The sequence below is a fragment of the Carettochelys insculpta genome, chromosome 14 (genome assembly GCF_033958435.1).
Source record: "Carettochelys insculpta isolate YL-2023 chromosome 14, ASM3395843v1, whole genome shotgun sequence".
In the NCBI taxonomy this organism is placed as follows: Eukaryota; Metazoa; Chordata; order Testudines; family Carettochelyidae; genus Carettochelys; species Carettochelys insculpta.
In genome coordinates this window covers 3904133-3931441 of record NC_134150.1, presented here as the reverse complement: position 1 = coordinate 3931441, position 27309 = coordinate 3904133, and the positions used below count along the sequence as shown (strand labels likewise).

The following is a 27309-nucleotide window of genomic DNA, read 5'->3' as shown; positions in this document are numbered from 1 at the left end:
CACCTGGCTTTTAGCTTGAAAGAGGCTCCTGCATTAAGTTCCAGAGGTCCCTGGTTCAAGTCTACCTGCTGGTGGTTTATAGGTGGGGGCTTTTCCAGGAAGCTCTGTCCTCACAGCTATAGGTACCAGCAGTAGAGGTGGTTTAACTATTTGAGCTTTAGAGCATTCCAGCAGCTTCCCTCCTCCAGCCCATTCTTTCAGCAAAATCTCTTTAAAGCAGCAGACAGAGGCCCTTGCTTTGCAAGTGGCAGCTTTATTTAGAAGAAGTTGTGTGCTCTCCTGGGGTCACTCATTTCTTCAGGGATTTAGCAGCAGCAGCTGCCAGAACGAAGAGGCCGACTACAATCAGCACCGCCAGGGCGCCAGGAATCCACAGGTGTGGCCCTGAAAAGAAAGGGGTTTACATTTCAGCATCTCCTGCCGTGCTCTTTTGTAGGGAGCCCGCCAAGGCGAGAGATCACACAGGCTGGGCCTCTGCTCAGGAAACATAAGAGCCCTTGCAGCTGTGGAGGCCCATGGCGTTGCACCCAGCAAAGATACACAGCCAGCACTGGGCCCCCGTCCCTGCAGCTGAGCATCTAATCCACACACCTAGGGGCGTGGTTCACTGTCTCGCGTACAGCCAGCTCGCAACATTCGCAAGTGGCCTCGCACTGGGAGTACCAGCAGCTGTCCCAGTTTGCCCAGGGCAGGATTGCTGTTGACAGCCGTGGCTTTTGCAGGGCAGGAGTGCCAGCAGCTACCCTTTCCCAGGGCTCGGAGCCCTCCCATGCCCCAGTCGTGAAAATCAACGTTTGCGAGGGTTCTGAACACGGCACCCTCGCGAATGTTGTGACCCTGCTGCAGTGGCATTTCAATCACTTAGCCAGACAGAGTGTCCTCCACAGCGTGAGCTGAGAGCCGGCTGGCTTTTAGCGCCAACTGTAGAAGCGCCTACGCTAAGCTCCAGGTGCCCCGGGCTCAAGTCCACCTATTGGAGGTTACATGCGCAGTCACCCTGCCGGGGCAATTCAGAGGTCTGGAGCCCTATCTGCTGAGCAGCAGCCGTGGGTGGAGCTCTGGGCCCCTTTGAGATGCTGAGCTCAGAGCAACTGCACCCATGCCTCAGTACTCCCCCTTGGGGATCAGCACCAGCTCAGACCTGTGCGCTTCAGGGCAGTCTTGAGGGAGGTTTCGGTTTTCCAGGGTCTATTTTTAAGAAATTTTGCATTGCTGGTGCCCACACTGGGACTTTTCAGAGCACTTAGTGTACATTGAGGCTATATCGGGAGTCAGCAACCTTCCCCAGGCAGAGTGCCAAAGTTTGTCCTTTTAACCTCTATGTATGAACCGAGCGCCGGTGCTACTTTTTAAAGTCACTAATAGTCTCACTTACAGCTGCTTCCTTCATAAATTAAAGAGGCGGAGCTTTACCAGGTAGGTGGTGGTTGGGAGTTTTAGCTGGTCGTTTTATTAATCCACAGGCAGCCTGGGGAGGAGGAACAGGCGGAGCTGAGCTCTCGCCTTCCATGCGGATGAAAAATCTGCCCATGTGCCACGGGTCACCGATCCCTGCTCTGTACAGTACTTATTACGCTCCTCCAGATTGTAATGGGTCATCTTTGTGCTGTTCATGGGCCTGCATTACAGCGGCCCTGCTACGAAGGTTTAGCAGGCCCGGGAACCTTTGTACACAAGAGTGTGCTTTAGACGTCACATCCCTGGTGTCTGCATTACTCTGTGCAGACACACTTAATGCAGATCACCAGCTCCCGGATTTATTGCCGAAACAAAGTCCTGGTGGGATCTGGACATTTGATTGGCATTTGTAATTTAACACAAAAACCCTGATCTTAAATCAGTCCCTCGCACACAGTATGTAAGGTGCTGGGCTCTCACCACTGGGGGCTGGTTTTCACAAGCACTCAGGATGCCCTACAAACAGCCAGCCCTTCATTATCCCTTCTCACGCAGGGCTGTGGGAACAGCGTGGCTAGCTGAGAGCCACTGAACCAATCTGTAAAGTAGACAAAGGAAACCACTTCAACCCAGGGGGTGCTGTGCCCACCCCCCCAGCTCCTGCAACTAGGATCTTTACGTTCTATAGGCTTTCTGCCACCACTTCCCCTCCTCCAAGCCATTCCCGGGTCTTCCGAGTGAGTCTGCGCCATGGCGGACACCTGGCCTAGGAGCAGATCGATTCGGTGGGGCAGCAGAGCTGACAGCTGCTGGGGGCCCTGGGGCAAACTGGGAGGCGGGCCTGGTTCTGTGCAGTCTGGTCTCAGCACCACCCAGCCTGCCCCTTGCCCTGCCCCCCCCCCCACACACACGCCCCCACATACAGCTGGAGCAGCGCTGCAGCGGCATTTCACAGGGGCCCACAGCACCAGCTGCCACCACTACCAAAAGTGGCAGCGGTGGTGGCCGGAGCTCGAGGCCCTGTTGAAGTGCCGGGCCCAGGGTCAACTGCCCCCTTTGTTCCCCTCCATCGGCAGGCCTGGGTGGGGCAGGCTAGGATCTCTGTACGCCAGGATCTTATGGCTTCTAGTTGCTGCAGGACATAGGAACATCCTGATGTGCCCATCTGAAAGGCCACGAACGTTCCCATTGCAGGGCAGTGAGCTTGGCAGCTGCCTTCAACAGCTCTGCAGAACAGAGGGCAAGGGTCACACCTACCCCAAAGATCCTGCAGTTTTATCCCAGACGCCGCACTCTGTGGTGGGGAAAGCTGGGAAGCGAGGAGATGGATGGGTCCATAAGAGACAATCTTCTTATAGTCCTCCTCAAGCGCCCTCCGGCGCTTCCACTTCCTGGGACATTGCTGGGAACAGAACAGAGGGACTCAGGCTAGGACTGGAGGGCAGGGTGGGACTCCAAGGCAGGAAAAGCCATTCCTCTGGCTAGCAAACCTAAACTACTGGCCATGAAAAGCTGGCACTTGCCTGGACCAAGGAAGCTGCTGCAAGCTACAGGAGATACTTGCAGTTCATTCATCCAGCAGCCAAGCAGACCAACAAAGTACAGGTTGAATTTCTCTTATCCAGCACCCTTAGGACCTGATCGGTGCCAGACCAGAGAATTTGCCAGACCACAGGAGGTCAATCTTGTCTAGCAGCATTACCAACACTCCCACTGGGCTCTTTGAAGACATTTAGGGGTAAATTACAGCTGAACAGCACAGACCACAGAGCCAAGACTGGGGGCTTGAAACAAACTTTATGGGACCACGGGGAAACTTGGCCACACCCATGATAAGTGATCGTCCAGTTAACTAAAATCATGCTGGATTACGGATATCGCTGGAAGAGAGAATTCTGTATTAGAGAGGTCCAGGCTGTAGATGAAAGCCACAAAAAGAAGACAAGCAGGTAATGAGCTTTTGCGAGTTAAGACTCACTTCATCAGATTTGGAGCAAAGTAAGAATCCAGGGTTTATACAGCAGGGAGGGGCCTGTCAGCTGTCATTAATAGGAGCTGTGGAAGGAGTAAATTAAGCAAAGTGGGCTGGCTGCTGTTCCTGCGAATGTCAAAAGCTGGGGAAATTGCCCGGGTGATGCAGAAGATAATTGAGATCTCCATTAAGCCCCAGGTTAAGTGTGTCAAGCTTGCAAATGAATTCCAAGTTGGGTGTTTCCCTTTGGCATCAACTGGTAAAATCCTTTTGTAGCAAGCTGGCCACTTCAAGGTCCGTTACTGAATGTCCTGGGAGGCTAAAGGGTTCCCCTATGAGATTATGGGTATTCTGATTCCTGATGTCCAACTTATGTCCAGGGACCAGCCAACGTACATGCAGGAGGAGTCTTATTTTTGCTCCAGAGCTGGTGAAGTGGATTCTCCCCACAGAAGCTCCTTAACTAATAAATAAATAAAACTGAGTCTTTGAGGTGCTACAGGACTATTTGTTTTTTGTAAAGCTCCCAACTAACACAGCCACCCCTCTGAGACTAGACGGAAACCAGCTGTGGAAGGGGAAGTTTGACTGAAAGTCCTCCACCACATAAATCAGAAAGCTGTGAGGGAAATGAGGAGAGGGTCTCCCTACCTGGGCAGCTCGCCCTCAGAGGAAGCAATGCCTTGCTCCGGTCTTTCAGCAGCTGTCTGGCTTCCAGACAGCCAGGGACCAACCTAAGGCCCAGAGCAGCCTTCAGCTCTTTGGGAACAAAACTGCTTCGGTCTGTGTTTAGCACAGGGGAGGCCTTCGCTAGGACTACACCAGCTGGGCGCTCCAATAATGCAGCTGAACGGACCGTGATGGGGGACCAGTGTCCACACGCAGGTCCCAAAAGGGAGGCAAGTCTCCAAGAGCAGGCCCAATTCTGTAGGGAACGCCAACAGCCAGAGTGGGGTCAAAGCAGAGCCCTCCACCTCAGCTAAGGCAGCTCAGGGAAGGACGGCCATTGAGTCCCATTTGGGAGCAGCAGTGACCTCACCTTTACGCAGGGCTCGGGGCCATCGGGGAGGCACAGGCGGACGCGGCAGTGCAGGAACACCTCCGAGTAGTTGACGAACTGGAACATCTGGAAGCTGAACTTCGCCAGGGTGCTGTTGCCAACAGCATTGATGTAGGTCACAGTTTCATCCCGGGGGCACCTGCAGGGAGAGGGGGTGGCCAAGAGCCAAGTCAGCCTGGGGAGTTTTACACCATGACACACCAGCAGGGCCAATCACTGTTCCCTCTGATCTTCTCCGCCCCCCCGGGGTGGGATAAGTTTTGTTACATGCACTGGCACCTGGGCAGCCGTGCACCATCCATAGGAATGCCAAACCTAACCGTGGGTGCTCGGCTAATCTGCTGGATGGCATCTGAATGGCCTGAGCAGCTGCACAAGCACACATCTTACAGGGAACACGTGAGCTGGTTCAAAGGGAGAGCCACTTGCAGTCTCTGGTAAGGGTGGGGGACTACAGGTTAAGGAGGAAACCAGCATTGATTAACAAGTGGTGATAGAGGAGCCCAAAGGTTTCAAAATGTCAGTTCCTATTTTTCTTCCCTCCGCCGTTGCCACTTCCCTCCCCTTCGGGCATCCCCCGCCCCACTTCAAAGAATGTCTTCCAGTTTGAACCGAGGCAACATCAGCTTCCTGTGATGTTGAGTTCCAACCAGCTGTGACCTCTGGCTAGCGCCTTATCTGAACTCTGCAGCTGACCCGCTTCTCCTTTACAGATGACACATCATGAGCGGGAAGCCTCTACGGCCAAGTTTATTTGCAGAGCAGCAGCGGCCCCATGCCTCTCTCATGCTCTTTGTTCCTCCTGGGAGTTTCAGGGACTTCCCTCCCTCCCCAGAGGTGGTGGGGGAGAGGAACCATCTAAGCCCAGGACCACCATACAACAGCAATGAAAGTCTTCCTTTCAGTGGCCCAGGAGAGGACAGCGCCTATACAGACCAACAGCTCTCAAAGCCCTTTACAAAGCAGATCAAGTATTGAGGTTGCCCCCACATAGCTTTTTGGCAATAGGTTTTTGCAGATAAATTTGCATAAAGCATAACGGGTATGTGACCTAACACTGAAGAACTTGTAAATCCACTGACTAGGTCAATTCCAGGGGTCAGCAACCCCCCGATACAGGTGCTAAGGCCGCGCACGAGCAGATTTCCATCGGCCCATGCAGTGGGGTCTTGCTCAAAGCCACGTCGCCTGTGGTTAACAAAAGACCAGCAAACGCTCCCAAGCCCCACCTAAAGGCTAAAGTTCTGCATCTTAATTCATTGATTAATGAAGCTGTTGTGTAGAGGTAGCCCGATAACTCCTACTTACAACAGCCCTATTTTGAAATAAGATCGCCGTTTCAAAATAACACAGCCACACAAAACGTATTGTGAAATAGCACCCCGCTATTGCAAAATACCATTTCCGGGCTCGTAGCGCTATTTCGAAGTAAGGCCATAATGGGCTGTAATGGTACATTTCAAATTAGGAGTTATTCCCTAAGAAGCGAGGTTAACCGGAATCGAAATAACTCGGCCGCTATTTCAAAGTTATTTCAAAACAGAGCATGCATCATTTAGACGCTGCGAACGCTGTTTCAAAGTAACTGCTGTTATTTCGAGATAACTTGGCTGTGTAGACAGAGGCTGAGTGACTTTATAAAGTCTCACCAGCTCATGGACCATCCATAGGTCAAATTGCAGCACGCCGCCTCGGAAAGGTTGCTGAGCCCTGGTCTATTGTTTGGGTGCATGTATCCTTCTTGCAGGTGAAGTCAGAAATATGAAGTATAACCCCATTTATGTATCTTGACGGGGTAGCGAAGGCCATTAGCACTACGCAAGGAACATAATGGCCCAGTACTTAGGACAACAATCTGTGCTCCTGCAAGCCTTGACTATGGCTGGTCCTATAAAGACATGTGACCAGAACCAGGCCCACCAACAAGGGGGCAAGAGGAGGAGTTGTCCACAGACCCAGCATCTCAAAGGGGTCCATAGCTCTAACCACCACCACTGCCAACGTAGCAGCAGCAGTGGCTGGAGCATCAGGCTCCCCTGAAGTGCCACAGCAGCGGTGAGGGAATGGGCAGAAGCTGATGGCCCTTGGCTCCGGCCCTGCCCCATCTGGGGAACAGAGCCAGGCCTCCCTCCCACCTTGACCTAGGGCTCACACCAGCTGTCAGCACCACCGACCACGCCACCTGGTGCTGGAATCCATCTTCCAATTTTGTGCTTCTCCGTGGGAGCTGGGGGAATTGAACGTAGAGTTCCTGCCCGGGACGAATTCTACACCACAAAAGGGAAACAAGCAGCACTGGTCTTCAGCTGGCTTCACAAACTGCTCCCCACCCCAAGAGGAGCGAGGAAAACACCTGGAAAGAACTCAAAAGATGGGGTGGAAAGGAGCCACTGGACCCAGGTGGGGGAAATCAGCTCTGGCCTGAGAAGGACTTCACCTGAAATAAGAACTAAGGGGAGACATGATTTCCCCTAGCGCATCAGGCTTAGCGGGCACGTTTTGCTTGCTTTAGTGTAGCACCTCACTTCGATCTGCGTGGTCTTCCCCGCCTGACATGTGGTACATGGAACCTTGGGACCCAGCTGGGTGGTTGTCCTGGGTCATCTGCGGGGCAGCTTCATTTCAGCTTCCCCTCCCATGGCTCCTCCCAAGACTTGTGTAGTTGTAGGTTTCCTTGTAGCAGCTTATGGAATTTTTGGTTTTCATGGAGAGAGTTGTTAACCCTAAGCCAACCCCTTTTCTCTCAGGGAGAGCTGGTCCAGATTTGCCTGGTCACTACCCTTTGACCTGTCTGGTTTGGATGATTCTTCCAGGAGCCATAGATCCCACTGGTATAGCTCTCCGGGTCTTTCAGGCACATCTCACTTTACCACCACAAAGAATGGACCACAGGGTTACTCACTTTGATCTCAGCTAGAAGTTTTGTCCCGAGACAGACTGAAATGAAGGAGACTTACGTATAACATAGGTCAGCTACAAGTGTCTCAATGGAAAAACCTCACTCTGATCTGCCTTTTCACTTGCAACCACTTAAATCCTATTTTTATACTTAATTGCTTTGGTTGATGATCAAACCCAGGGTACATAATGACTGGGGCTGAAAGAAGGACACAACAGCTCTGCCTGTCTCCCACGGGTGAAGGCAGCAAACACTACACAAGCTTGCTCTGCAAAAAAAATTGCATAGAGTAGGACCGATGCATCTGGCGGGGGGATGATCCCATTGGGGCCATGCTCCTGGGGGTTGCTGTGCCAAGCCTTTGTATCTGCACCTTCCCAGAACTGTGTTGCCCTGCTGTGTGTGTGATTCCAACTCTGTGTCTGATGGGGGCAGACCAGAACTTCTGGCTCAACAGGATAGTGTGGTGGGGAACCCTGGAGGGCAGGAAGGTGGGCTCAGAAGTGTGATCAGTCCAACTGGTGACCATCTCCAGGGCTTCTTTGTGACCCAACCCTTCACAAGTGCCATTATCCCCATTTTATAGTGGGGAAACTGAGGCAACAAGCAGGGTAGTGACTTGCCAAGATCACCCAGCAGGTCAGTGGTGGAGCTGGAAAGGAATCCAAGTCTCCTAAGTGCCCATCCAGTGTTTTAATCACATGGCCTCTGATGAAAAGCTGGTGTAACAGGATGCCACCTCAGTGCCTGGTGGCCATGCACCATCATGGCATTACGTGGCTCCCCACAGTCCTATTTGTGGTTTGCATTCCTTAAGTTTGAACTCCTTTTTAGCTGGGTCGCTGTTCCCAGTACCCAACTTCGATTCATGTTCCTGCAGCCCTGTGACCCATAATTTTACCTACACTTGAGCTTTGGAACAGAGCAGGACAAGAACCTCTAGCCGTTCAAATCCAGAGAAGAAAGTGGGGATGGCTGGGCCAGACTCTCAGAAAACCATCCTCCAGCAGAGTCCACCAAGCGGTCCAATGGAACCCACAAGGAAAACACAGAAGAGGAAGCCCTCAGACAACGTGGAGAAGAGCTACTGAGACTGAAGGACAACAACTGGGGCACTCCTGGGGTCGGCTAGCAGCTTTGTCCGGAGACAGAGTGACGTGGAGGAGATTTGTAGATGACCTATGCTCCACCCAGAGTACAAAGGTTTAAGTCAGGTCTGCCAAGTTATTGCTACACCATGTGCTGACTTACACGGTGCATCAGACAGCAACAGGTCATTGACTTCCCTCAAGGCTGGAAGGGACCTCAATGGATCATCTAATCCGTTACCCAACCCTGTGACAGGGCCAAGTAACCCCAGACTACCTCCAACAGGGGTTTGTTCAACCGGTTCTTAAAAACCTCCAGTGATGGGGATTCCCAGGTAACCCAGTCCACCGCTTAACTACCCTTGTCCCTGCAAGATAACCCAGCAATGGGCTCGGTGGCGTTCCTGGTGCTCTCTGGAGAGGTAGCACCTTTCCAGAATCCAGTGAGGTTGTGAGACTGACCAGAAATGCACATTTTTGAGGAGTGAAGAGATCCCTCCCCCCCCAGCTCAAACTCCTGTCTCCTCAGGACACTACGCTGCCTCTGTTGGTGGTGGTTCTGCAGCCTATCAGGTTAATCTGACTGCAGACCACAAGACGTCCCGTCTACGACTGTCTGCAGGCCCCACCCCCCACAGCTCCAGCCAATGGGAGCTGTGGAGGTGGCACCTGCTGGCTGCTGCTTCCCACGACTCCCCTTGCCCAAGAACGGCAAATTGTGTCCCCTGGGGGAGGAGAGGAGCCTGAGGAAAGCTCAGCCCCTGCACTCTTACCCCTTCACAATGAGCTGGTGCTGCACATCGTGGCTGGGGTCCGCCGACGGGGTGGCCCAACAGTCCTCGACGCTCAGCAGGAAGTACCGCACCTGGTTCTGCCCTTGCAGCTGCAGCAGGATGTAGAGGAGCTCTGACAGCGGGAGGGCAGGGGGCTGCCGCTGGTAGGGCTGCAGGTAAGCCGAGCTCTCGTACAAGGCCATGGTCACGTTGAACTCCCCCTCTTTGACCACAAACTTCACCAGCCTGGGAGATCAGAAAGAGCCAGGCCCAGAGTTAGAAAGCATCAGGATGGAGGAGGCCACTAAGCTTCCAGTGGCTAGCACAGAGATCCTTACGTGCCACCAGCTGCTGCCCACAGGACAGCCCTTCTCCTGCCTGTCTTACAGCCAGGGCCGCACTGCCAACCTGCAGCAACAGTCACGTCCCGTTTGCTCATCCACCCCCCCGCCCCGTTACACCTGGTGCAAGAGCAGAAAGAGCTGCCTCAGTGTCCCTTCTGCACCAGGGACCCATGGACAGGGTGACTCCCAGCAAGGCTGCCCCAGGGGGTGTTGCATAGAAGCATCTGAGACAAATGCACCCGAGAGGTCTCCTTCTGCTGCCTCCTGGGGACACTGCCTCGCCCCGGCTCACTTTGCAGGATGCAAAGTGGCTTGTTTTCAGCTGCCGGCAGATAGCAAGGCAGGATTCCAAGGGCTCCACACCTCCAGGAAGGTATCAGGTCCCTGCAACGTGTGCTGTTGAAAGCACAGACTCCTTCAAGCCATCTGCCGTGCAGCAGGGAGAAGGAAGGCGCTGGGGGACACTTCCGTGCAAAGGCTCTTGATGGGCCAATGTTCTCAAAGCTCACCAACTCTTCCGGGTAGCCTGGCAAATCTCCATCTCATTAACAGGATCTCTTTCTACAGCCTCTTTGCATCCTTTAAGGGCTTGTCTGCTTTGTGGGCCTATATTTAGAGGTGCCACAAAGCCACTGCTCCTGTCAGCCTCAGCTGGAACAGTAGCTGGTCACCACCATCAGTTCCGAGACCTTGTACACCCAGCTTGACCAGTGATACCTCAGCCGCCTCTGGAGCAGAGGGTGGCAGGCAGAGAGCATTTATCATGCTGAGCAGCTGAGGCCAGGCCAGGCGGGGAAACGCCTGTCACGAGGAGAGGGGGAAGACGAAGCAACTCACGTGTCAATGGCAGTCAGGGAAAAGGGCAGCCGGACCACCCGCTCGTAGGAGTAGATGCAGGAGAAGTGCACTCGCACGAGGCTGGTTCTGGAGATCACACCCACAGTTTCCCTGTCCGACTCTATCACATTCGTGTACGACACGTGGGACCGGTTTTGCTGACATAAGCCAGAAAGAGCGTAGAAGTCACAGCCTCTGCGCCTCACCGTGCCTGGGGCCAGGGACCCAGACGGAACTAGCTCTAGAGCAGATGGCACCAATAGCTCACCAGCCAGTTCCTTGAGGCTTCAACCCAAAGCCCATAGCCATCCCCTCACCTTCACAGGTAGGCAGGGCATCAAGAATGACCTTGTTTTGGGGTCTGTCTGGGAGCAACCTAACACCCCCACATCTCCCATTGATTTCCGCAGGAATTTTTGGGTGCTCATCACCTCCACAAAGGCAGGTCTCAAGTTCAGCCTCTAGTCTGTGTCTCCGTCTCTCAAGATGGCAGAGAACAAGTCATCCATGCCACATTAAGGGAGATCTCACAGTCAAGGCATTGCTGTGTGAGGTGGGTTAGTACTGGTGCATCTATACGATACGTGGGTTATCACGTAGCACCAAAGTAGACCTAGATGTTGCACGCAGATCTTCAGCAAATCCACTCCCATGTGCAGCAGAGTATAGAACCCAGGACCTTAGACTCCAAAAAGAGCCCTAAGAGAGAGGCCCTCCATTTGTTGGCGGGAGGAAAGCTCTTGTTCAGAGGTCCAGGCACCTGAAGGCCACAGTCCTGCTGCGCGGGGCAAAGGTGTCAGTGATCACAACAATTGGGCCTACCAGCCCTTGAGTCACAGCCCTACATTGTACTATTTTCTTTCAGCCCTACGTTCATCACTAACTTCACTGATGAATAGCAAGTCCAGGTGTGTGACTCGTCAATGAAGTTGTTATATGAAACGGTTTAAGAATTGAGAAGACAAAGTGATTTCATTTAAACAAAGAGCATCCAGTGATCCCACTCCAGGACCATTCAGATCAAGTAAGGAGGAACAGATTGGAAATTAACTAACCAAAATTAGTTTTGATTCAATCAAGTGGCCTCCCTCCACTGCACAATAAGTTAGGCTGAAGCAATGGACAAAATAATGAGGGGTGGGAATGTCTGGTCTAAAGCAGGAAAGTAACCATTAAGCATGATTCACAGCTGAACAGAACTAACCCTTTCTTCCCCCATCAACGACCTGGGCAGCTCAGTAAGAGGCTTTAACTCATTGTGGGTGTGTCTTCACTACCCAAAAAAGTGACCTCCTCAGGGTCAATCTTCCAGGGTTTGATTTCACACACCCAGTTGGGAGTCTGATTTCAGGTCTACCTGGGGTCAGCAGTCGACCTCATCAATCTCACGAGAAGTAAAGGAGGTCGATAGGAGAGTTTCCTCACACCAACCTCCCTCTCTGAGGACAGCCAGGTAAGTCAATTGGAATCAACTTATCAACAGATACCCAATTGTCGTAGGTGGAACTGTGCCTCTACAATCCACTAAGATCTAGCGCAGACCTGGCCTGTGTCTCCTTTGAAGGGACTTCGTTTATGCAAACTCATTTCCATTGTCATGTACACGTCCTCTCCCTCTGATTATTGCCCTTCTGTATCTTTTCAGTCAATATGAAGTTCTAACATTTGGCTGTGGTAGCTATGTTGGTCCCAGGATATTAGAGATTCTGGGCTGGTGCAGTAACACCTTCGACAGGAAGAGCTTGTGTCGGCAAGAGATGTTTTGAGCTACTCAGGGCTGAAGAAAAAGCTCCGTATAAATTTAAAAGCTTGCCTCTCACCAACAGAGCTCAGCGCATTAAGAGATATGGCTTCAGCCTCCTCATCTCTTTAATAACCTGTTGCATTAATTTTATAATGGGATTGCCAGGAAGCTGGACAGGTTCAGGACTCTGCACATCCATCCCTGACTATGGTTAACATTGACCGTTGCACTTTGACTGGGTTATGTTAACCCTTAGTCCATTTATTCCAGCTAAATTAATACAGTAGCTGCTGGAGAGACAGCTGCTCACCTTTGGGAAATAGAAGCCCAGAGCTTCTATACTCTGAAGCAGAGGTAACCCTGAAAAGTTACTTGAGAAAGTGCAGCTGCTTTCACTTCTGAGTACTTGAGTGCAATAAAGTTGTGATGTGTGCATGTGTTGGTGCACAGAGGTGTGTACTTTTGTGCAAGTAGTTTTCCAGAGGAATGCTGGTGACTTGTACTTAAGTATGTCTCCGCCCCCCCCAACTGTACTTTTACTCAAGTAACTTTTGGGGTACTTTTTCCACCTCTGGTCTGAAAACTGCTCCTCTCCAGTCCCAACCAACAACTCAGTGGAGGTCCAGAAGCAATGATTGACTACTTTAGCTGGTGTACACTTCCCAGGTCTCTTGAGAGGACTCCCATTCAGAGCTGGGAGTTGGGTACTCATGCTACGAGGCAGAGATAAACCAGGAAGAGCAGAAACGTCTCAGACCCCTTCGCCACTGTGTCCTGTCTCAGAACGGTTTCCCCCACCCCAGACTGGCGGTGGTGCCTCACAGACCCCTCACCTGAATCACTGAGCCACAGAGCGTATGGTTCTCGCCAGTCAGAGTCGCCGCAAAGAAAACATCACCGTCTTCCTCCTTTTCGGAGGCCTTGCAAGCACGGTTCTTCAAGTGAACACGCGCCAGGGGGATGTTCAACACTTCAAACACTTCCTTTCTCACCATCATCTTCATGTGATCTTCCTCACACTGCAGCTTCAGCTCCACATCTGGGGGGGGTGGAAAAGCAGAGGCCTGAAGGAGCCCTACGTCAGCTACAGTATGACCAGTACCATCTACTGAGAGAGCCTGTCCTTTCATTGCTGGCCCAGAGGGATTGACTGAGGCCTGCAGAGAGTGCTGAGTGGAAGAGTTAGAACCTACATGAATCCAGCAGGAAGCTGTTTCAGTGGGACCGTTGATGACTTTTAGAAGCATCACCAGCACTCAGACCGTACGTAGAAGTCAAAAGGTGACATTTTGGCACTCTGGCTTGGAAAGGCAGCTGGCCCTTGGTTAGACATTAAGATGTTTCCTGGTCTACTGCTGCCTCCAAGCTGAGGCACGTGGCCCTTTTGCTCAGGACTTTAGCAGAGGACTTTTCGATCCAGACCGGTCAGATATAATTCTATGGCTGTGATATCACATGACATACTATCACTCTGGGGAGCACACAAAGGGCTGAAGTGCTTCTGCTTCAGACCTTGGCCCAAGGCGACATTTTTGGTCACTTTCTTCAAGGGACATTTGATTTTGCCAGGCCAGAGGCCGGTTAGTCACCAGGGATTGCTATGGGATGCTGTGACAGTTGTTCTCATGGTGCCTTCCTTCCATTGCAAGCCCCAGGAACTACAGATATTCTCTAAGGCATCTCAGTCAGCCCTTTGCACAGCAGTAGTGTCCTCGAGGACAAGCCTAAGATGAAAGGAAAATTCATTCTAATACCATGCGACAAGCTGGAGTCACTTCATTACAAGAAGGGCAGGTGGGGCCAGTACTTTCCTTTTCCTACCTACAGGACTTCACATTTCTTAAATCCAGATCTCCACCATGACTGTCACCATCCAGGAGTCTGATCACAACAGAAATTATTCTGATGGTAATTCCCAACAGAGAGAGACGCATAGCAAGGGCGAGCAAATCCTCGTTTTGCCTAGTTTTGTCCACCAAGAAAGCCTTGGACTGGGCCATAACTAGCAGAAGCCATCCTAGCTTGACCGCTACCGGCTGAACTTCCCTAATCCAGAACCCTCTCATCTGGGCAACATCCATAAACCGGCATGATTTTAGTTAGCCAGACGACCACTTATGAGTGCAACCAAGTTTCCTGTGGGCCATAGTCTCTTTCCAGCCATCAGTCCTGGCTCTCAGTGTTCTGTGCCATAATTTACCCTTATATGTCTTCTAAGAGCCCAGTAAACAGTGGACATGTTGCTAATGTGCTAGAAAATATTGACCTCTCAACATCTGGCAAATTCTCATCAAGCACCAGTCAGGTCCCGAGGATGCCGGACGAGAGAGGTTCAACCTGCAACTGTTTCATCTCTAGAGCCAGAGCAGCTCCAGAAGCCTCTTGCCAGCACTATAGTATCTCTGACCTACAGACTAGTGTAGAATGGGACAGGTTAGAGTTCCTCCCAGACCCTTCTAAAAGGGTCCACCCCCCCCCCCACCATTTATTGCACAAACACCCACACATGCACAGAAATCACGCTACAGGGCCAACCTGTTTTGCACAAGAGACCAGCTAACATCACTGCCACGTCACTCCAAAGTCGTTCACCATTCAGCAAATCCTTTCCTCATAGTTACTGATCAAGGCACTCTGAGCACAAAGTAGGGAGCACCTCCCCACTATTCCTGTTTGAGCACCTCTCACGACCACTGGAATTGAGGTCCCTTCCCAACCACACCCAGCATAGCCCCAGTCCTACCTTGACAGAAGATCCCAGTGAAGCCAGCATTGCAGATGCAGTATGGTTTTCCCTCTACTAGCTGGCAGACTCCCTGGTGCTTACATGGATTTGGAAAGCACAACCTTGGGCTTCTCTGGGGACGGAGAGCAGGCTCTTCCATTTGGCCATGGTGCTTCTTCAGCTTGGCTATCGCAGGAGGAACTGCTGTAGGTTTAAAGTCATCACGACTAAATGTCGAGAGTGGAGCAAGCTACGGTTAACCTGTCCCTAAGGCTAAGTCTGCACTACCATAGAATACCTATTTGCTCAGGGTCAATCTTCTGGCATTCAATTTCACGTGTCTAGTACGGGCACGTGAGGTCAACCCCTGTACTCCTCCCGAGATGCGAGGCATGAGGGAGGTTGACAGGAAGAACTTTTCCCCAGTAGAGACAGTGAAGCTAGCCAAGCGCAGGCACCTCAATTCTAGCTATGCGGCGGCCATAACTAGAATTGCGTATCTGTGATAGGCTTACTTTGCTGAGTGTAGACCTAGCCTAAATCTGAGTCAGTGCTCTGCTCAGCTGGGAGGGGACCCCTCATTTAACACAGAAGGAGTTGCTCCTATTTAGAGTCGCTGCTCAGCGCCCAGCAGAAGTTTTACACCTATGATGTCCAACCAGTACTGAAGCAGTAGCCACTATGTTCAGAATAACCTGGCTAGTTCACTACAGCAGTCGCTATTATAGTGGCTACTGCCACGGCAAACGGACCACATTATTCTGAACATACATTTATGGTTCAAGCCAACCAGCCACACTCAACTGGCCAAATAGCCACAGGTGGCTAGTGGGTGGCATATTGGGCACCAGGTCTTCATACTAGTGGCTGAACTGCCTTGGAACACTCCGCGTGAATGATAATGCCTCTTCAAGGAGCGTCCAAGAGTCCCACATCCTGCCAACAAGATGGACCATTCCCCCTTCTGAGGCCAAATCTTCAGCATAGCCACACTTTTTGGTGGTCTTCCATCCACCCTCCTCCCCAGCCACCCCAATCCCTTGTGCTCTTGGCAGAAGCTACCATCTCTAATCCTGCTATGGGTTGGGAGCTTGACCCCACCCTCAAGCCATTAGATCTAGGGAAGAGATTGTTGCCATTTTTTGACACTGGTAAGGCCACATCTGAAATACTGTGTCCAATTCTGGGCTCCCCTTTACAAAAAGGATGTGGATGCATTGGAGAGAGTCCAGGAGAAGACAACAAAAATTATTAGGGGGCTGGAGCGCATGACCTATGAGGAGAGGCTGAAGGATTTAGGCTTATTTAGTCTACAGAAGAGAAGAGTGAGGTAGGGATTTGACAGCAGCCTTCAGCTACCTGAAGCTGGATTACAAAGAGGATGGAGAGAGGCTGTTTTCAGTGGTGACAAATGACAGAATGAGGAGCAGTGGTGTCAAGCTGCAGTGGGGGAGGTCTAGGTTGGAAACTAGGAGAAACTATTTTCCCAGGAGGGTGGTGACGCACTGGAATGTGTTACCTAGAGAGGTGGTGGAATCTCCATCCCCAGAGGTGTTTAAGTCCCGACTTGACAAAGTCCTGGCTGGGATGATTTAGTTGGGATCGGTCTTGCTTTGAGCAGAGTGTTGGACTTGATGACCTCCTGAGATCCCTTCCAGCCCTAGGACTCTAGGGGCAGATGAGGATGTCCCCTTTCCTGTCCTCCCCAGTCCTCCTGACCCCACCTCACAGTCAACACTGAGACTTACAATTGTAGCTCTCACTGGCAGGCAGCCAGAGAGCAGAGACCAGCAACAGGCAGGTCACCGTCACTTCCTGAAAAGCAAACAAACAACCAAACTTCAGCTTATTTGCATTTCTCTCATGCTCAGGGATAGCCCCGGGAAACACGTACGGCTGTTTAAAAGCCTCCCTGTAGCTTCAGAAAGTGCTGAGATGTTTAATCTATCTAGAAAAGAAAGCAGAGACAATACGGACTATGAAGTTCACCCATTCAGACTACTCAGCCTTTCCTAGCTAGCAGAGCTTTCCGGGGTTTCTGACCGTGTTACCTTGACCCTGAATGCTACGAATTCTAACGTGTGATCTTCTGGTGTCCCCTGTAACCCAGAAATGGTTTCTACTGTTATTTTACAGATCACCAAAGAGCCGAAGGGTCTGAGCAGCAAAGCTTTACTCATTAGCCGGCGTAAAGAGTGCAGGGCCACATTTTGGCCCGTTTTAAAGCAGCTTAACCAATAGGGTTACTTCCCTGGGCCACCCCAAGTTGGAGAATATGCAGAGAAAACCAAACCCAGATAAGTAGCTATACACCACCATTAACAGCTGAGCCATTGCAGTGAAGTCACACAGCAGACACACTCATCCAAATGGACAGAGGAGGAAGGAAAAGGTTGTTCTTCCTCGGGAAGGTCACTTTCCACTTCAGAGAGGACTTCTAAATAAAGAGGAACAGCATCTTCCCACTGCTCCTTTCATGCAGCTAGAGGAAGAGAAGCTGTGGTTTCACACATTAACTGGTGCAAGGACCAGACACCAGGTCATCTTCTGCTCCCTGCATCTTACACTCCCCGCTGTCTGGTTTAAGAATGCAATAGTGACACCTAGAAGGCGCCATTTCATTGGCAAGCTTCTCAGAAGGCAGCATGAGCTAGTGGGTAGGGCTGTAGGGTGACTCCATCGCCCTGCCCTGCGTGCAGTCATTAATGACAGGGACAATGGAGCTATAAGTAGTTACCAGCCTAACTTTGGCTTTTTACACCTGCTTTACCCTTGCGTTCAAATACGAAGAGAGAGTGCTTGTGTGGATGAGCGACCCAGCTTACTAGATAGTCCTCAAATCACAAGCTACAGACATTCGTAAACAGATGCCTGAGGTCCATCCTTCACATCAAATAGCAAGACTTGGTCACAAACAAGGAGCTTTGGAACAGAGCAGGACAGGAACCTCTTGACGTTCAAATCAAGAAAACTGGCCACACTCTCAGAAAACCCTCATCCAGCAGAGCCTGCCAAGCTCTCCCATGGAGCCCGGAAGGAAAAGGCAGAAGAGGAAGACCTCGGGCAACGTGCAGAAGATCTACTGAAACTGAAGGACAATGAACGGGGCACTCCTGGGGTCTCCGAGAAGCTTTGCTCTGAGGCAGAGCGAAGTGGAGGAGACTTGTAGATTACCTCTGCTCCACCCAGAGTACAAGGGTTTAAGTCAAGTTAGTTGAGTTACCCAGCCCTAAATTAAGGGCTGCACACAGATAAAAACCTGGAGAAGTTTCTACTGTCGTCTCCAGCACTAAGTCAGCAGGAGACTTTGGACAAGTCTAGACATCTGGGCCTCACCTTCCCTATCTGGGCTATGGGAAATATTCCAAGAGCTCTGGGAGAGCTACATAGGTGCACTGTTACCAGGGCAGGACTCCTACTTCTAGAGCACTGGGTAGGCCAAGCTCCAGAGGCCACAAGAACTAGCACTCATAAGTGGCACTTCTAGGACCGGATTCCTCCACTCCTTTGCACCCTCTGTAGCCATTTACACCTCAGCAGAAAGGGGACTGATTGCCACAGTGGTGGTGTGATGGTGTAACTGCCCCCAGGCACTCTTGAACCTAGAACCTCAGTGCAGGAGCTGCTACCATTTGAGCTAAGAGCCAGCTGGCTTCCAGCTAAGGCTGTAGAGGAGACTCCTACTTTCTCCATGTGAGTGGTCTACGTATCCCTATGTGGGACAACCCACCACACCCCTCACTGCATGGGCTGCAATGGCATTTTGCACTCGCTTTGCCTAAGGTTAGAGGCAGGACAAGGAACAGACAACTCAGGAATCAAGACCCTTTAAAGAGAGAACGTGGATACACAACAAGAAATTTATCATAGGGGTAGCCACGGTAGTCTGTATCACACTTCTGATAATGGACCTTGTCAGCTGTGGCCCCCCCCTTCAATACTCCTCTGAATGCCGCCCCCCCCCCGCCCCACCCCTCATGCATCTGATGAAGCCAGTCTCTGCCCACAAAAGCTTATGCTCCACAATATCTGTCAGTCTATAAGGCACCACAGGACTTCTTGTTGAAGTCGTAATTTAGGAAACCCTTCCAATGGCTTTCAGGGAGGAGAGAGAAACAGACCTGCCCTCTTGGAAGAGAAATCTGGAGAAGTGGGTCTTACCCACGAAAGCTCATTGCTTCATAAATAAAGTTGTCAACCTTGACTACTATTTTTGGTTCTCTGTGTCTTAACCATTGAGTCTGTTCCGGTACGGCTAGGGTCTGAAGAAGTGGGTCTGTCCCACTAAAGCTCATCACCTAATAAATTATTTTGTTAGTCTTTAAAGTGCTACTGGACTGCTTTTTTGTTTTGATAGTACATAGAGTAGCACAGCTATCTCTCTGTTACTGTAAATAAAGTTGTTTGTCTATGAGGCCCTACAGGACTGCTTGCATGCGTCTGTGAAGTTGCAGTTAACCCCCTGAACCTAAGATGAGAATCCATTACTTCAGCAGCAGTCACAAACAGAGCCCTCCAGCCTCTTTGATCAAAGCTGAGATTTCATTAGCTTTTCTCTACTTACCATCACCAGACCAACAGAACCTTGCTCACCCACAGCTGCTCACGTGTCCCTTTGTCTTCAGCCAGCTGTGCAGCTTATATCATCTTCCAACAGCTGCTTCTTCTCCAGCCCTCGCACTTCCCCAATGATTGTATCAGTGCCACTTAGGATCACGTAATTGCTCCCTAATCTTCCCCTGCTGGGCCCACCTTCTCTGTCTCAGCCCTAGTCCTAAACTCTGGCACAACTCCTGGCCCACTAAGAGAAGTTCCTCCTCTTTTTTGTAAAAATAGCTGTTTTCTGGTGTGGCTGCTCTTTGCACACCAGCAAGACAAGGAAGACCTTACACAGACATCTCTGGCTTGCAAGCCACATTTAGTAACTATGCATGAATGTGCCAGCCACACACAGCTTTCATTTTATTTAAAAAAATCTTTCTAGTCCTCATAGTTGTGATGAAAAGCTCAGACACACAACACGAGCGAAGCTTAAAGGTCCAGAAAGCAGAAAGAAAAGCTCAGCGTGTACTACTATAAAATATTTTTTAACCAGTCTCATGATTTTTGCATTCAGGCCTCTCATACAAAACAGCCATGATCTTGGGCACTGTGAGGACCTGGACATTGAGATTCAGTAGGTAAAAATGTGAACTTCTGCAGCTGGAGTTAAAGGACCAAGCCCCTTGGCCTGCAAACACACTCATCTTTAACATTAAGCAGGTGAGATGTTTCATTGATTTCAACAGGATATAGCATGAGTAAAGTTAAAACTTTGCTAGAGCCGAGGGACTTACATTTTGCAGAGAAAGAAACCTAGCTTTTGCCAAATTAGTGTTTGTCATAGATTGCAAATTCCCAGGCTGGAAGGGACCACTGGGAGCTTCTAGTCAGACCTCTGGTATAACAAAGAACTCCCAGACCGTAGCTTTTTGGAAGACATCTAATCCTGATTTTAAATGCTCTGCTATGGAAGGAGAATGCAGCACAAACCTTGAGAAATTGCTTCAGTAGTGAACTATTCTCAGTGTTAAAAACCCAGCTCCTTATTTCTAGTCTGAATTTGTCTCACTATCAGTTGTGGGTATTGGCCTAAAGGGCCTATTATTTAATATTTATACACCATAGACATAGGCAGGGACTTATGTGGTCCCATGGTGTATAGGCACCAGGAATCTTCCTAGCCAGGGTCCCAGTTCCAGCAAAGTTTGGTCCCATGTTCTGCCCCAGTGTAACCCCCAGCCACACCTGCCACTCACTCACACACACACACCCCCATGCATCCCCTGGCCACGCCTGCCGCCCTGGACGATTTGGAAGGTCCCTGAGGTCCCCCTGGCAGAACGGTGGGGCTAGAAAAAATTCTGGCATCTTGCTCCCTGTGGCCCCAGGGTGTGTCTGTGTCTGCCCCCCCACCCCAAGGCCAGAGGGGAGCTGTGGGCAGCAGCACACAGAAATTCCCCCCTCCTCACAACTCTGATGCTTAAGAGCTGCTGCCAGAGGGGGGCACCCCAGGTAAGTGCTGCCTGCCCCACCCCCTCCCCGAGCACCCCACCTCCCTCCAGCCCCCACACTCCCTCCCAGAGCCTGACCCCCTCCACCCCTAGCCTGTGCCCCAGCCCAGAGCCAGCACTAGGGATGTTAGCTGGTAAGCATGACTTATACCAGTATGTTGAGTGATTAACCAGCCCTGGCGTGTTAACTGTGGTGACAGCCAGTTATGGTGGGTCAGAGCAGCCCAGCCACTGTGAAAGCAGTGGCTGAAATGGGGCCAACAACTCCATCCCCAGAGGTTTTTAAATCCCGGCTTGACAAAGCCCTGGCTGGGATGATTTAGTTGGGGCTGGCCCTGCTTTGGGCAAGGGGCTGCACTGGATGACTCCTGAGGTCTCTTCCAGCCCTAGGATTCTAGGGTTCTATGATCAGGACCCCACAGCCACAGCAGGGCAGGGCAAAGGGTCAGGGCCCAGAAGTGGGACCTAGGTTAAAACAGTCAACCAGTTCAGCTCTATCATCGAACCAGTTAACCATTTTAACAAATGTTAAATGTTAGCCTGCACCCGAACTCCCTCCCCGAGCCTAAGGCAGGTGGGGAGGAGAGAGTTTGGGTTGGTGAGGGGTGTGGGCTCTGGGTGTGCTGGGCACCCCCAAAATTTCTGCAAACCTGCTGCCTCTGCTTACGGGCTGAGCGTGGGGAGTCTGACGCTGTAAGCCAGGTTTTCTGTTCCTTCAGTCGCTTCTCTGAATTGTCTGCCACCAGTCTGATTTATGACTATTAAAATGTCTGCACAAATAGATTTTAGTTTGCCTGGAAACCCAAATCCCAACACTGCAGGTTTGCTCCAGGGCAGGTGTAATCCCCACCCCTCCTGGAGGTTGTTCATGGTCACATGGAGTGGCACCTAGCCCAGGAGTGTGCAAACAGGGGGGTGGGGTGCATAGGGCGGTAGGTCCAGCTTCTGCTGCGTCGCCAACCCTCTGCCACCAAGTCAGAGGCTGGAGGGGAGGGGAGCTGATCGCACTGGGCCAATCAGGGAAGTGGAGGTGGGTGCACCTGCGGCGCCTGCCCCACTGCTGGGCTGGGGCGTTTGGTGGGTATCCTGCACTCGGACACCCCACGTGGCACCGCAGCCAGCCTGGCCCCATAGCGCTTCCCCTTCCCACAGGAGGAGCCATGGCTCACCCAGTGCCCGAGCCCCCAGGCAGCATGCACCCCCCACCTGCATCCTTTCCTGTGGTCCTCCCACAGGTTGGGGAAAGGCAGGAGGGGAGGCACAGGGCCTGGCCATTTGCAGGGCCGAAAAGTGGGAAGCAGCATAAAAAGTTTGCTCACCCTAACCTAGACCGTTTACACCGAGAGGAAGAATGAGTCTCCTCACCCGCCTTTGCTGACAGCCGGAGCAGACTGCTTTTCGGTGCCAACAGGGAAGGCTCCAGCCCTGAGGTCCCTGGCTGGAGCCTGCCCGAGGGCAGTTACGCAGGCAGGGGTTCCTGCCGGTGCGGAGGCGAAGTGCGAAATGGACAGGGCTAGCTTCTCGAGATGCAAAAAGTGAACAGCTTGCGCCAGAGCTGGGCTTTCGCAGGCTGGGCTCAGCCGGCGTAAACGGGGCCTGCCCCACCCCCGGCCTCGGCGAATGGGCACCTAGATTTGAAAAGTTCTTTGCATTTTTAAAAATCGCCACGAGTGACGCAGGAAATGGGCCTTCCGCGGCCAGCCCCAGCTGTGTGCTCGGCGCAGGGAAGGATGCTGACCAAGAAACTACAGCTCCCAGAAGCCTCAGCTAATGGAAGGCGGTTGCCATGGCGAGGGAGCCCAACAGGTCCGGGAGAGCCGGGGAGGCTGGGTGAGCCGGCTGCTTGCAGAGGCGTGGGTGGGTGGTGAGAGGGACCGGGGTTCTCCCAAGGGGGCCGCTCTGCAGTCGCTCCTGGGGGCGCTCGGAGGTCGAACCTCTGTGTAGGGGTGCGTTGGAGGGTGCATGTGTCCGCATGCAGGTGATGGCCAGTGAGGGGAGCCGGGGCCGATCCCCCTAGCAAGGGATGCCTGCAGGCAGGGCCCAGACAAAGGGGCAGGGAAGCAGTTGAAGGCAGGCAAGTAACCGGGAGCTTTGGCAATGCCAGAGGGGGATGCTACCGACACACTGGGACGTGCTCCCTCCGGCCTACGGCTCCAGGGGAGCTGTGATCCTTGGCAGGGCAGCATTTAGACCCTGAGTCCACCGGAGCAAAGCCAAGCGAGAAAAGCTTGTGCCGTGCCACCTGTGGCAGGGCCGGGAGTCTGCGGCGGGGCCCAATGAGGGGCCGAGGGGGCTGCTCCCATTCAGATCACATGTTTTTCAAATAAGAAACCGCAGCAGGGGAAGGATGCAGAAGGGAGCGGCTGGAGGCCTGGCACTGGGGTGGGTGTTTGGGAGATGGACCGCCGGGGTTGCTGCTGAGGAGGGGGAGGTCAGGCTCCATCTGTCCTCCCACTGGTCGCTGCAGCAGACTTCAAGCAGCCAGGCTTGAAATGCAGGAGGAACCAAGTTACACATTTGCACAAGGCAGTGAGGAAAGGACGCAGGAAGGGGGCCACACCAGGGAGAAGCGGGGAGCCCCGTTTGTGCTGAGCATGCTCGCCTCGGCATTATCTTTAGCCCTTGGGGCGCGGCCTTGCACAAAAGGGCCCTGATCCCTGCCTGAGGCCCTCGGGTGCTGCACCAGGGCAAGCGGCCCATAAAAATCCTCGGAGGAAAGCTGGGGTGGGGCAGGGAAGAGAGGGAAGAGGACAGTGGCACGCACGCAGCAGGAGAGTTTGAAAAAGCTTAGTAACCAGAGACCTACAGCCATGAGGTGGTCGACGGGAAGCGAAGGGCGAGCTGGTTTGATCCGGCTGGGTACTCCAGGCTGGCTGGCCGTAATCCAAAGCCCAAGACAGGGTGAACTCCAGTTAATGGCTTAGGTAGCGTCCAGTGTGAAATCCCTCCTTCCTCTCCACCCTTCCAGGGCTTGTCTGTCTTGTCTCAGTAACTGTCCTCCTCCTGCAGCTGTTCTACGTGCCTTTCACGCTGCCAACCACAACAATGCCAGATAAAGAGGAGTTCTTGCATCTCCGTTTTCACTTCTTATCTCCCCGACCTTCCAAACGCACATTGGGATCAGTTTGAGCTTAAAACAAATAAAACCAAAAGCAGGCCTTGGAGATACTTCTGCTACCTGCTATTTATGTAGATTTAAAACGTCCTTCCATGTACACCCTTTCCACAGCATACTCAAGGATTATCTTCACTATCCAGAACAGCAATTCAGTCAGGGTTGATCTTCCAGGGTTTGATTTTGCATGCCTAGTGGGGATGCACAAAATCAACCTATCGGGCCCAGCGGTCGATCCCTGTATCCCTCAATATCTCGTGTTTCTCCCATTGACCTTCCTCTGTGAGGACAGCCAGGTAAATCAGTAGTAGATAAATCAATTCTAGCTACGCAATTGCAATTTCTGGGACTGCATACCTACAATGGACTTTAACGCCTAGCGTAGAGGTGGCCTTAGAGTAGTCAGAGTCAGAGTTAAAATGATTAGGTGTTTTGGAAGGGAACTAAACTCTTTTGCGTCATGGCGCCAATCAAGTTCTAACTCAAGGGGTTTAGGAAGAAATTCCCTCCTGGGCAGGATATTCCATAACTGCTGGCCACTGCTGGAGACAGAATACCAGACCAGATGGCTCCTGGGACAGTTCTGGAGTTCCTGCATTCCTAATCCATCAGATCCAAGATGGATTAAAATGACATCCTAATCCCCCATCCCACCACCTCTGCTTTCCTCCTTCCAAACGAATCTGTCAGTAGAGGATAAAAGCTTTTCTTTACTGGCCTTTTAAAATAAACCCATGTGAGCGTTTCTCTCCCAGCAGCCCTGGAGGGAGCGTGATGGAGATCCTGGGAGAACACCAGGAACAGCAGGAAGTAGAAGAGAAAGCTTTTGTGATTAGTAACGAACTCCAGGACCTGGATGAGAAGCTGTCGGAGATCCAAGTCCATATCCCCGATGTTGTATCGTAAGTAGGAATGTGTGTGTGTGAGCGTGTAAGACAGTCGGGTAGGCACAAATAAGTGACAGGCCATATTTTTGAGACACCAATGGGGAAACCCAAAGTCTGTGGAGCTTCATCACATGCGAAAGCAACAAGGCTACTTGATTAGCATGGTAAAAGAAAAATCCATTTATATGGCTAATGCGAGGGTGGCCAACCCACAGCTCTCCAGCCGCACACGGCTCTTTGCTCAGTGAACTACAGCTCCTGCTTAGAGCTGCGTCCCTGGACTGCTCACCACCACTCTGTGCACACACTCCCAAAGAAGGAAGGAAGGGAGGGAGGGATAGCTCAGTGGTTTGAACATTGGCCTGTGAAACCTGCAGTTGTGAATTCAGGCCTTGAGGAGGCTACCTAGGGATTCGAGTAAATAGATGTCAGGGATGGTGCTGGGTCCTACCAAGAGGGCAGGGGACTGGACTAGATGGCCTCCCAAGGTCCCTTCCAGTTCAAGGAGATGGGTCCCTGCAATTACATTGCATTATGCAACTGTAGTAGGGGTAGCTCCAGTGAGACCCAGACATTGGGTGGGCATGGGAATGCCTGGCTCCAGGGGAGAGGTGGGTTCATTGGGCTAGAACAGGGAGCACTGGGAGTTCCTGGCTCTGGGGAAGCAGAGGGGGATTGGGGTAAAGCAGAGAGGGCTTTAGTAGCCAATCAGTGGACCACATTTCATGTACTACATCTATCTGATCTGATTTATTGGCCAGTTGTCCAGACAGACAGATAGCTAGATCTATGGATATATTAAAATAGTTGTACAATATGTGGCTCTTTGCACTCTATCTACAGCTATTTTGGCTCTTAGCCTCTAACTGGTAGGCCACCCCTGGGCTAATGGGAACCTCCAGAATTATCAGAGTAGGGGTTGAAAAGACTGGATGCTTTGGATGGGAGCTAAACTCTCACGCTTCCTGGCAGTAGCATTTTTCACATGGTCCCCACTGGATCAGGCATACAGCGATCATATGAAGATACTTGCACTAGGAGTATCTCAGTCAGGTTCCGCGTCCTCCTGTTTTGAGTTGTGTGCTTTTCATCATGACTCCAAAGCTATTTAATTGGCGCCAACTCTTCTGGGGAATAGTCGACAGGAGACCCGAGTACTGCTTCCAACAGGATAAACCCATCGCTATGTTCATTATCTGTCTCTCTTTGCCTCCTCCCACCATGTGAAGTGAATTTGACTGGAGTTCCATTGACACATCCCAGTTACCCACCTCCTACAAGACAAATTCTGCCAAGGAGCAGATGCTGCTGCAACTAGCTGACAACTTCTGCCGGCAGTATGTGCACCTCTGCCCAAACCGCGAGCCACTCTTCCTGCACCCGTCAAATGAGTGTGGCGTGGAGGTAAAGGAACATCGGCATAGAAGGGTATTGGGCACAATCTGGATTTGCTTGCCTTTGGTATGGACTATGTGCAGCTCTGCACGGTTATGCCTTTTCTTTCTTTCTTTCACATGGGTTATCTTTTTACTGTCCTCTTATTGCTTATGCATGTGTTTTTACTGCAAACCTATTTTAGACCTAGACTTCTAAACCATCCAAGGGCCAGTCCCATCTCCTCCCTTGCAATAGACACAACCACTGCGAGGACCCAACAAAATGTGCACACATATGAGCCCAGCACCGCAGGCATACACCCATTCTACCAGTTGTACAGGTTGAACCTCTTTAATCCAGAACTCACTCATCTGGCAACATCCGTAATCTGGCCTGATTTTAGCGGGTGATTGTTTATCATGGGTGTGGCCACATTTCCCCTGGTTCCATAATGCTTGTTTCCAGTCACCAGTCCTGGCTCTCAGTCTTGTGTGTTGTTACTTAGTTGTAATTTACCCCTAAATGTCTTCTAAGAACCCCGTAAGCAGTGGAAGTGTAGGTAATGTGCTAAACATTGTTGACCTCCCGTGGCAAATTCTCTCATCTGGTGCTGGTCAGATCTCGAGGGTAATGGATTAGAGAGGTTCAACTTTTAGTTCCACCATACCAATGGCACACTTGATGTATCGGTCATACACCCTGACTTACTCCCTGATTGCACATGCAGAAAACCAGGGCCACAGGAAAAACAAGTGAATCTAACTAAAAAAAAAAAAACCAAGTCTCCTGATCAGCTTTGATGACACCAAAAATGTGCACCCTTGTAGTTCAGCCTGAGGCACAAAGTTTACATCCCAATTTGGGTCTTAGTTTGATCTTCTCCAGATGTTTGGTGTTAGAATAAGAGGTCTTGCTTGGCCTATCAGAGACTAAGCTAGAACTGCCGAGCTATGATTCATCTCTAAAGTTGTCCCCTAAAGTTCCCTGTGTCCCCTAAAGTTCAGGCTGAGCAGGTCCAGTATTCAAAATGTTTACTG

General features: G+C 51.5%; 2 protein-coding genes across 3 annotated transcripts in view; one reads left to right on the top strand and one right to left on the bottom strand.

Annotated features, from left to right (window-relative positions):
* Positions 1-245: 245 nt before the first annotated feature.
* Positions 246-23828, bottom strand: LOC142020796 (uromodulin-like). Of its 2 annotated transcripts, none has more exons than XM_075008988.1 (9): positions 23700-23828; positions 16589-16655; positions 14859-15044; positions 12949-13154; positions 10372-10529; positions 9191-9436; positions 4410-4569; positions 2656-2800; positions 246-384 (listed from the first exon to the last, which is right to left on the bottom strand). In XM_075008988.1, the coding sequence occupies exons 1-9, from the start codon at positions 23703-23705 to the stop codon at positions 290-292; spliced, it is 1269 nt and encodes a 422-aa protein (XP_074865089.1). In that variant the 5' UTR covers positions 23706-23828; the 3' UTR covers positions 246-289. The 2 variants fall into 2 exon arrangements, with proteins under 2 accessions (XP_074865089.1, XP_074865090.1); XM_075008989.1 differs by having other exon boundaries at positions 23696-23719.
* Positions 23829-24782: 954 nt separating this feature from the next.
* DRC7 (dynein regulatory complex subunit 7) overlaps positions 24783-27309 on the top strand; it is a 32184-nt gene continuing 29657 nt past the window's right edge. Inside the window, exons 1-2 of the mRNA XM_075008915.1 lie at positions 24783-24910; positions 26125-26299. Coding sequence (XP_074865016.1) covers positions 24783-24910; positions 26125-26299 — 303 coding nt within the window. The remainder of the gene's footprint in view (positions 24911-26124; positions 26300-27309) is intronic.